General features: G+C 31.2%; 3 protein-coding genes across 5 annotated transcripts; 2 read left to right on the top strand and 1 right to left on the bottom strand.

The window, feature by feature from the left end:
* Nucleotides 1–1,431: 1,431 nt before the first annotated feature.
* Nucleotides 1,432–3,090, bottom strand: LOC108692921 (CCR4-NOT transcription complex subunit 11). The gene has a single exon (XM_018201497.1). It carries the CDS (start codon nucleotides 2,824–2,826, stop codon nucleotides 1,459–1,461), a length of 1,368 nt encoding a protein of 455 aa, XP_018056986.1. The 5' UTR covers nucleotides 2,827–3,090; the 3' UTR covers nucleotides 1,432–1,458.
* Nucleotides 3,091–3,538: 448 nt separating this feature from the next.
* LOC108692948 lies at nucleotides 3,539–5,865 on the top strand. Of its 3 annotated transcripts, XM_018201531.1 has the most exons (6): nucleotides 3,539–3,599; nucleotides 3,682–3,689; nucleotides 4,097–4,268; nucleotides 4,375–4,558; nucleotides 4,855–5,009; nucleotides 5,601–5,865. In XM_018201531.1, the coding sequence occupies exons 1-6, from the start codon at nucleotides 3,581–3,583 to the stop codon at nucleotides 5,834–5,836; spliced, it is 774 nt and encodes a 257-aa protein (XP_018057020.1). In that variant the 5' UTR covers nucleotides 3,539–3,580; the 3' UTR covers nucleotides 5,837–5,865. The 3 variants fall into 3 exon arrangements, with proteins under 3 accessions (XP_018057020.1, XP_018057019.1, XP_018057021.1); XM_018201530.1 differs by having other exon boundaries at nucleotides 3,574–3,689; XM_018201532.1 differs by lacking the exons at nucleotides 3,539–3,599; nucleotides 3,682–3,689 and adding an exon at nucleotides 3,696–3,802.
* A 1,930-nt stretch (nucleotides 5,866–7,795) lies between these two features.
* On the top strand, nucleotides 7,796–10,420 carry LOC108692912 (F-box only protein 28). The gene is made up of 3 exons (XM_018201486.1): nucleotides 7,796–7,990; nucleotides 8,079–8,327; nucleotides 9,384–10,420. The coding sequence occupies exons 1-3, from the start codon at nucleotides 7,796–7,798 to the stop codon at nucleotides 10,158–10,160; spliced, it is 1,221 nt and encodes a 406-aa protein (XP_018056975.1). The 3' UTR covers nucleotides 10,161–10,420.
* Nucleotides 10,421–10,593: the final 173 nt, after the last annotated feature.

Below are 10,593 nucleotides of genomic sequence, written 5' to 3' on the forward strand. Positions count from 1 at the left end.
TATTAATAAATAAGATATTTGTTTAGAGAACATAAAGCGAAATTGTATCAATTGCGATATTTATTATTGTAATTCGTTTCTTTTGTACTTGAAGTCTGGAATATAATAAATACAAATACGTCAAAATTTTACAATTACAAATTATTTACATATATATTTAAAGACATTTGTTCATTACGCAATAGAATGTTTTACATAACGTTGCCAAAAAATGCAAAAAAATAATGTATACCAAATTCTAGATTAAAAATATTTTATGCAAATATATTTTTCTCACACAATGCTTCATATAATAAACTTATATTCCTACATACAACATTAAGAGCATATGAATTTTTGTAACTAAGATTTTTTCTTTTTCTCTCTTTTTTTTTTTTTTTTTTTTTTTTTTTTTTTTTTTTTTATTTTTAAGACAATTCAAACAAGATAGTATTTTTATTATATGTTACATTTTATAATGTTTTTACACATGATCAATATTTGAACTTATTTTCTGATTATAATAACTTAATAATATAAACACAAATGAGTGAAGAGGAGCATATTTGGTCAAGGAGAATGTCTAATAATATTTTTGTATGAATTTTCAGTTCAAGCAAACTTGCGTGCCGATTATTTGTTAATTTTGAACAAGTTTGAAACATAGTCCTAAACTATGAAGCCAGGGTATGTAATATCACAAGTTGAATTGACAAACAATTTAATATTATTGTTGTTCAAGAGTGTCTTCAAAAATATTATAAAGAATTTATTGTGAAAAATATCTCGGCCGAAATTCGAGAACTTGGATCTCCCAAAATTCACGAATCTTATCAATTCAATTACTGAGGCTTCATTCAAATATTAGACATTAAGATCTTTAACTCTTAATACATTTTCACTTAATATTGTTAACTCTTCATCATCTCTTAAGAATTTTGTTGGTCACACAGGGAGCAAAATGATCTTAATTCTTTAATTGATTGCTTTTGTTCCTTAAAATCACAAAAATTACTGAACATACTTTAAACATTGTAGAATATGAAAATGCAGTGACTTTTTAAAGTTTTTAATTTTAATATATTTAAAAAAATCGCTAAGAACGCTGAACATCCAAAGAACAATATGCAACCGAAGGTGTAAAAAGAGTATTTTGAACTTAGAATAAATGGCATTTAAATCTCGTTTTAAAAAAAGATCTTAAAAGATCTATAAAACTTCTATAAAACTTTTGGGGTCTCCTGGACTTCCAGTAACTATGAAGGATTAATATAAACTTTCAATATCATTTCATCCGATTAGATGTATAAAGAATATAAATATACATCTAATTGAAATTTAATATAAATATAAAATAATATTTTCTATTAAATTTTTATCATATTCTTTAATTCACTAATTTTTTAATTATATATATTTTTAATTGTATTTTTTTTATATAAATGTTCCAGATAATATTTATAGATATAGTTACACGTTTTAACACATATCAGTTCTACATCTTGCAGGTGGAGCATTGAGTCCACCGGTATCACCAGACTCAAGTTGTTTCAAGAGTCGAAATAATGCGGCTGCTTCCCTAATGCGACTAAATTCCACACAGAATGCTTGAATCTCAATAAATAGTTCTTGCACGTTTATGATCTTATTTCTTATCAGGGACTGCAGAAACACACAAACAAGTCGCACCAGTCGGTTTTGCATGTAACGATCTTTGATAGTCTCGCAAGTGGATATACAATTGCTGATATATAAATGTACAAATTCCGTCGGTAGGTCCACAGTGGTAGTTAATCTATTCACGACCTCCATGGAATGAAGAGACATCTCCATGTTTACCAACACGCTAAAGTATTCAGTAATCTGGCTGGATTGCATTAGCTTCAATAAAACCTCGATGGCTATCAGAGGATTGTTCTCAACCAGATCTGGTAATTTAGGTGGTGTCAATCCAATGTGATAAACGAGCTTTGGATCCTTTTCCAATTCACCGATCAAGTTTTGTTGTTGCATCAAAGTTAAAACATTTTTGAAGGCTTTGCCCATGAGTTTACGTGCCTCAAAGCTGACGCAGTTTGACACGCACATGCTAGGATCATATTCGACCGTAAACTGAGTCGGTTCAGTGATATGGAACCAAGCAATCTCATTGATAGAATGATAAATCGGTGGTACAAGCCTCAGAAACTCTGGACGATAACTCTGCCTACATAGGGGTGGATCACCAGTAGCGAGGTTTTCTATTATATTTCTCACGGTAGCCGCGTCGTATTCTGTTCCTTTGGAGTGATCCATGTCAGGCAGTATTATAGGATTTCCGCATTTGCTAACGGCTGGCAACTCGGACTGATGTTCTGCCAATTGTAGTTGCAAATTGGTCAGATCAATAGACGGTACTGTGGAAAATGAAAATTCATCCACGATCTGGCGTGGTGTTTTCTTGATGACATCCTTCTGAATATAACCCATCAAATTGACAAGTAGGTTCTTCTCACAATTCGATAGGAATGGTATGTGACCAGTGTGGCTGGATGGTTTCGAGCTTCCATTGTTAACGTCCTCCTGAGACTTCAGCATTTGTACAAATACAGAAGCGAAAGGCGTAGAAGCTAATGGTTCTCCTCGATACAAATCGAACAACAACGTCAATGCTACAACACGTTGAGTGTGCTTAGGCAACAAATCAACTTGTTGCAACTGCAGCAGCAATACTGTTCCAACCTTAAAGCGCTCTTCCTTAGGGAAGCTCTGATGCAGTTGATTGCAAAGGTTCTCCAAGGTGGTATCCAAGTTTTCCTCATTGAGGAGATCCAACAATTTCACAATGTCTTTCGAAGAAAGTGCCATTCTTGCTACGTGAACAAAATATTTGTTACCGTATGTCTTTTCTTCGACGAGACACTTCACATTTACTCTGTTGTTGTAATGTCATGTAAACAAAGTGAGAAAAATTTTTTTCTTTTTTTCTCTTACATGGAGATATACGTATTTATGGACAGAGAATTAATAGACAGATATTTTTAACCTATCTATTCTATTTTAAAACAATGTTCTGGAAACAGTTTCGAACAATCCATCGGAACCTGGAACTGTTTTACAGCTGACCGTTTGATCCAGCTGTAAACATACAAAACAAACTAGAGTTTTCCACATAATGAAAGGGATAACCTGGACTTATATTCTGGGGCTAAGAGGCTCCGCACAATAAAAGGAACAGAGAACAGAGAATAAGAATTTCAACCTATCAGAAACTGTGTATTCCACAATACATGATTTCTGATAGGTTAAAATTCTTACTCTCTGTTGTCTGTTCCTTTTATTATGCGGAGTCCTTTACTAGAGGAACTCTAATATCTGTGCAATAACACCGACAACTATCGATAGGCATGTAAAGAAAATGGCCTAGTTTCTACAGAGGGTTTAAATCAGATCAGAATGTAAGAATCAACCAATTACAGTCGAGCATTCCCCTATCATTTGACTATAATAGGGGAATGCTCGATTGTAGTTGGTTGTTACATTCTGATCCGGTTTAAACCCTCGGTGAAAACTAGGCCAATTACGGAATCGCACTCCTGGCATAGTAGTCTCGTGTGCTACTATGTTATTCATACTCTATAGTAATGATACTTGTAGCTGTTCAGTACATAGTTCAAACTATATAATCAATTTTTCTATGAATGCTTTACAACTCTGTCATAGCTCGAAAAGTAAGTTTCGCTGAGTTTGGTCGCTGAATTTATTCTAAACTGCTTATGACAATAGTTCATCTGTTATATTCTAGAATGAATGATCAGGAAATTGTTTACTTTAATTTGTAATTGTAAGTGATCAAATTTATTAGAATATTTATAATTTCATTAGTTAATATCTAGTGAATTTGCTCGGTTTTGTAATTTTCATTTCATTTCAAAATCAATGTACAATCGACTCCCAAGACATTATATGATTATATTACAGTGTATCTTATATATAGTGTCTGATATATATTGTATATTATTTATATTATTGTGTTTATCCGTGTTATCTTGCTGGAAATATCTATTATAGCATATACTAGTAAAAACTGTTAAATTTAATGTGCAATTAATCTGCAAACTAATTATATTTTAACCAGTTGAAACAGTGGAGCATACTAACTATGAACATCGGTATTCAACGTGATCGCGATAAAATGCTAATTAATGTAGTACAAACAAAGCCAGGATTATGGAATACCCAAATGACACTTAGTGAACGGACAAAGGCGAAAAAGAAAGTATTATGGAAAGAAGTTCAAAATATATTAGGTTTGTATAAATATTTACCAAGATATATAAAATAGCAAAGTGCAACAATTATCTATACAATAATACAATCTATTTTAAGAATACGAATTATTTTTGTTTATTGTAGGGTTTATGACTATGGATGAGGCAATGAAAAGATGGAAATATCTAAGAAGTTGTTATGTGCGTTACAGACGGTTAGCAAACACGTATGTTCCAAGTGGATCTGCTGCACAACCGATTAAAAAACTGAAAGTATTCCGCTTTTATGAACTCATGCGATTTATCGATGATTCATTAGAAAATGCACGGTATATATTTTTATATAGTAAATTATCAAGTGATATATTGTAAAAAAAACTAACATTTATTCTATTATGTAACATTATAAATGCTATAATTTCAAATATTTATATGCTATAATTATTTAAAATATTAGGTGTAGTAAAAAGAAATCCATTATTTTTGCATGAAATATTTTGCATGAATGGAAAAATAATGGATTTCTTTTTACTATATCTAATATTTATACAATGTGTATATATATGCATTTTTTTAATATGCAGATTAAATATTTAATAACATTCGATATGTAATAATTTTTTAGAACTGTCAGTGATTTATCCGATTGCGATAAAACTGCTGAAAGTGCACAAGAAGAGGACAATTTTTCAATTGCTTCAACATCAAATAGTTCATGTAAAAATACACCATTATCACGAGCTTCACGATCGGCACAAACTTCAACATCCAATACAATCTGTAAGACAACTTGTAATTTTAACTTTATAACTTCTTAAAGAGTCTTCTTATAGAAATGTAATGAAGACTTTTAAGGACAACAAGAAAATCAAAATAATGTCAATTTGAAGAATGATTTTATATATAAAATTATTCTTAGATCATCTGAGATCTAGAATTTTATCATGACCAAAAAAATGACATAAATTCGGTCAATATGACTTCAAATTGAAATTATTTTGATTGTTCTTCTTAGGCTAGTACATACTCATAGATGGGAAGAGTTTTTGTATTTTAAATTATCTTAAGTAACTGTCATATACCAATCACAGAGCCGTATTAGTATCTTATAGGATTTACCTTAAGATAGCCTTAAAATAAGAATTGATTACAAGTCATAATCAATCTAGTTATCCATTCGATAATTTTTTATTCTAATTTTATCTTCTATTTTATCTTCTATTTTAAAAAATATTTTGGAATTCCAAAATATTTCCAGAAAAAACTTCAGAATATTCTGAAATCTTCAGAATCATTCAGAGTACAGATTTATTGACTGTAATTATAATCTGTGATTTCTTTTTATTAATTTAATAAACTTTATTATTACAGCACATGAAGCTTTTACGTCGGAACTACGAAACGAGTTTAAAAATGTTTTAACTACTCCAGTTCCACTAAAGGATGCCATTGATCATTTTGTAGCTTGCTTAGCAGATGAGATGCGAAAACTATCGAAACAAAAATGTCGTCAATTACAAATAGAAATTTTGAAACTACTTGCAGAGATAGAGAAAGAGAAAACCAAAGGAAAGTCAAAGCACAGAAAGAGGAAGTCAAATATTTAATTCATTCGATATAATTAAAATTATTTTATATCTTTGTTTATTTCAATATTAAATGCTATTTTAATTCTATTTATTTTAGTTTATAAAAAATTAATATTGAATTATTTGTTATTTTAGGGCGTGTTCGAAAATTCTATTCGAGAATTTCCGAGGATCATTTTATCCTTGTTTAACATTTGATGAAGAACAAAATAAAATGATACTCGGAGACAGTCGGGTAATGTTTTCAAACGCTTAATGGTTTTCTTGAGTTTATCAAAATTTTTTATAATTTTTTATATTTCTTTCTATGTGTATACACGAATAGCTTTTTCGGTCCATATTTATAATCGCTTCGAGATCAATTAAACCTGCCGAAAACGTTATCCATATATACACATATAAAGAAATATAAAAAAATTATAAAAAGTTTTTATAAACTTTAGAGAATCATTAAGCGTTTGAAAACAATCCGAATGTCACCGAGTACCATTTTACCCTTGTATATAATGTTAATAAAAATTACATATTTTAAATAACAGTTACAAAAAATGTTGATATATGAAAGTGTGATAAATCAATTTTACATTCTATGACACGTTTATTTTATTTTTTCATGAAATATACAATCTATGTAGCATACTTTTTTTAAATAAAATGAATAATAAAAAACATTTGTATTTTTTAATATTTTAAAAATTATTCTGTAGAACTTTCTCTCACTACCATGGAATCGCACCCGTAATTTTAAAAAATATTGTAAAATTATCTCAATAAATGAGAATGGATTGAAATGAATTGAAATGGATTCAGATTTTCAGAAATATTGATTCACAAATGTTAAAATGAATGCTTTTCCTGAATGCATTTTTATTCATTTATAGGAATTGCATGGAGCATATCTCTATGCTTTTCAATCTAAAAATAATATTAGTTTTTTTCTGTGCATAACACATACATTGTGAATACTGTATCCAATTCAAAATTTTGGAAATGTAGTTTTTCCAATTGAATCCAATTAAATCCAAAAAATATTTGCTATTTAAAATACGCATTCGGATAGAAAAAAATTTGAATCCATTTTAAAATGCTTTTTTAAGTCGGTTCTACATTAGTTGCAAGCCAATCTCAAGTTTGTTGCGACAGTTAATTTGAAGCTTGCATTTTGAAATCGACGCTTCATATTGGTCGCAATAAACTTGCGATTAGCTTGCAACTAATGTAGAACCGACTTTATGCATCGCTAAATTGCTCGAGATTAGGACTAATTGTTCTATCTTTTGATAAATTTTATCTGTTAGATAAATCTGACAATCCGCGCATGTGATTGGCTAATCTTGCTATTTACCCAACAGGTAAAATTTAACAAAAGATGGAACAATTGAGCCTTAGCTCATCAATCGCTGTTTTTTTTTGCTATCATGAAAATAAAATGCGTAATGGAAAGTAGTAATTACACTACGATTGACTTTCATTACCAATTCTTTTTACTCCAAATCATAATGTTCTTTACTGCCAAGTATAGTGAGTAGTATAGTTGCGCTGTTAAATATATACAGGAATAGCAATGAGTGGCAAAAGAAATATTTAGAAATTATGAAAAGGTAAGAAGAGATTAGGAAGAAAATGTTTAGTGCAGCATTTATTGCAATTATGTCTGCAGATAGAAAAACATCCAAAAAAAGAAGATATTGGAGGACCCCTGTTTGTGCAGAATGGAAATTGTATGGTTTGATAAAATAAATTCAAATTGTAGCGATTATCGCCTATTATCGCTACAACTTTAATCAAATCGAACTATAGAAGCAACTGACAGCGACGACTTTCAAGCGACTGATGGAGTCACGTGACTCTCCGTTCGCTACAAAAGTTGCGACTAATCGCCGCCATGAAAAAGTACCTTTATATTCCCATCATGGCAGCATCCCGGTGCAGTTGATCGTGTCAATTGGTGTCAATTACGGTCACGGTCTGGATTTCATGATGAAGAGAGTACATTTCGCGTCATCCTTGGAATGGGAAGGAACAGGTGACATGATTGACGAACGTTTATATAATTCTACCGCGCAACAAACGAACGATTACGCGCATCTGCAACTGATTAATCTTCCCGATGTTTGCTTGGAGGCGATTTTGTCTAACCTCTCCTACGATGAAATTTCTAAATATAGGATCGTAAGTTCGCTCTTTAATCCACGAGGAGGATTCTTTTTCACTTCCTTATATACTTCGCAAAGCATAGATTCCACAATGTGTTTTTTAGGTTTGCAGACAGTTCGATCGAATCTGTAAGAAGCTGCTCAACCGTGGCTTCAATCTCATGGAGAAATATCATGCACAATGCCTCCGCACTGTCAAAAGCAAGCTGCCAAGAAGGGAGTCCGAGCGACGGAGTCATCCTCTCGCGCGTCATTGCGATATCTTGACGGCAATAGAAACGAGAATCTCTATGCTATCAATGACTTTTATCAAATATGTTGATTTGAATGTTTGTTGCTTTATACCAGGAAAGGTAAAGGGCTGTGTATAATCAAAGAAATAAGGAACAGAAAACAGAGAAAAAAAGCTTTAACTTATTAGAAACTACATATTCCTTAGTACATAGCTTCTGATAAATTAAAATTCTTGTTTTCCATTCTTCCTATTTCTTTAACTATAAGTAGCATCTAATAGATTCATAAATAATTTGTTATCATAAAAAATTGTTTCTATATCAATACTTGATATATAAATATTTGTTATCTTTAGGTTCCTATTCTCTCTTAACAATTACATTGTTATTGTTTAGGTTTTACATATAAAAAACTATAGCAATGATAATAAGTCTGTTTTTTTTATTTATATTTTAGATTGTTCTAAAACTTTCTTGCTTTCTCCAAATATCAGATATATATCTATTTCATTTTGAATTCTAAAATGGTTTGTTTACTTTGTATGCTCTAACATGTTCCAATATGCTCCTACTATGAGTGTTTTTCAATTGCTTAACACAGATACATAGGAATGCACAAAATATAACATTGTGACATGATTCAATTGGAACAGAATGTGCACGATTGAGATCCATTTTGGATAGAATTAGATTAAAGCTTTTCCATCTGTATTAAAAATGAGTAAAAGTAAAAGTGTTGGCCATTTGATGTCCTCCAATCTCATTTATAGCCACCGGAGTTAGTAATTGTCATTAGAAAACACAAGCTTGTAATGTTATGTTGACGATAACAGACAATTAGAATGCAACTTTTGTCGCTGTGTGCACGAAAGTCTAGGAATGGCAAAGCACTCTATAACTCCTACTCTTTCTAATAAATGTGTTGGAATATATAAGATTCTATGATAACAACATATTGAAGCATGTTGGAGCATGCAGTGTGAACAAACCTAAAGTGTATTAATTCAGCCACAGAAAACATCTTGTAAGAATACTAATAACTATTCATTAAGAGTTACAGAATAAAGATCTTATAATACTTCTCATATATTCCAAGAGACAAACTCTTATTCATGTTATACTCATTCAACTTACAAATATAATATTATTGAATAAGTATGTTGCATTATGTTTTAGGTAATCGATGAAATTTTCCGTGTTCTTCGATTGATTCGAGAGACCAAGACACCACCTAGAGCACATGAGATACTTCAGGAACTACGAGATATAAGCAGCATGGCCATGGAGCATTTTGATGAGAAAATCCTGCCAGATCTAAAGCACAACATTTGCACGTCCATGGTTGGTACTGTAAATTCATATGATTTACCTGGTGGCGTCATGATCTCCCATGGTAGGAACATAAATAATTCCACACTGCCGCATTGCAACAATCATAATATAACCTGCTCTGAGAAGCTTAATCAAACTTTTAAGAAAATTAATGATCGTACGAAAAAGAATAAGATGTTCTTTTTATCTATGAGAAATGAAATCACTAGAATGAGACTCAGGATACAGAGACAAGAGTATCTGGTGCGACAGCAAACTTTAAAGTTACATAAACAGGCAAAAAAGATACATGATCAAGACACACTGTTAGCCGAGGTGCGAAAGCATCTCGAGGAATGGGAGCAGAAAATGGTAGATTTGACTACCGAAGTGAGTCGTGCACGGGAAGGAACTCAGAATCCCGATTCGTTAGAAAATCGCAAACGGAAAACACATATTATCAACACCGATGCTGAGCCGCTTCAACAGACGAACGAATTGCAAGCTAAGAAACGCAAGCTCATAGTAGAAAGAAAAACGTCAAGCGACGCGAAAGACGTAAAGTTCAAACAATTTATGTCGAATTTACTTTCGAAGTCTACATTAGATGGTTATCTCATCGATTCATCATGCCCACGCTAATTTGGCCCATTTTACAATAATAGTTCAAGTGTGAAGATTTTTGCAGAATTATTATACTCTTTATAAAATGCATTTTTTAATTGTTGTGGCGAAATAGATATAATGATTACAACGTACACTCGGTACACTTAAATTTTAACTTGTTAAAAATTACTTTCAAGTAATACTTGTAAGAAAGTTTAAGCGTTAATTTTGTTTATAAAATTGCTTCTTGTCCAGTTATAGGAAACAATATATAAACTAATTTTTTGTTGGGTTTATTAGTGCTTTACTTAAGATTCCTGTGTATCCGGGATATGTACATATATATCGAGCATTCTATGTTAAGTGATCCACCCTTTTTCGTGAGGAAGGATTTCTTATTTTGATGTAATAGGAAGGCTTTTGACATGGAATGTTTAATATATAGATATTTTGTTAATATATATATATA

The sequence above is a fragment of the Atta colombica genome, unplaced genomic scaffold (genome assembly GCF_001594045.1).
Source record: "Atta colombica isolate Treedump-2 unplaced genomic scaffold, Acol1.0 scaffold83, whole genome shotgun sequence".
Classification (NCBI taxonomy): Eukaryota; Metazoa; Arthropoda; class Insecta; order Hymenoptera; family Formicidae; genus Atta; species Atta colombica.

Excerpts from the sequence above, each read along its gene's own strand:
- LOC108692921 (XM_018201497.1), bottom strand. The coding sequence starts at position 2,826 with ATGGCACTTTCTTCGAAAGACATTGTGAAATTGTTGGATCTCCTCAAT.
- LOC108692948 (XM_018201530.1), top strand. The coding sequence starts at position 3,660 with ATGCTTTACAACTCTGTCATAGCTCGAAAA. Across the intron at positions 4,269-4,374 it reads AGAAGTTCAAAATATATTAG|GGTTTATGACTATGGATGAG; the intron begins GTTTGTATAAAT and ends TGTTTATTGTAG. Across the intron at positions 4,559-4,854 it reads GATTCATTAGAAAATGCACG|AACTGTCAGTGATTTATCCG; the intron begins GTATATATTTTT and ends ATAATTTTTTAG.
- LOC108692912 (XM_018201486.1), top strand. The coding sequence starts at position 7,796 with ATGATGAAGAGAGTACATTTCGCGTCATCCTTGGAATGGGAAGGAACA. Across the intron at positions 7,991-8,078 it reads AAATTTCTAAATATAGGATC|GTTTGCAGACAGTTCGATCG; the intron begins GTAAGTTCGCTC and ends TGTGTTTTTTAG. Across the intron at positions 8,328-9,383 it reads GTTGCTTTATACCAGGAAAG|GTAATCGATGAAATTTTCCG; the intron begins GTAAAGGGCTGT and ends ATTATGTTTTAG.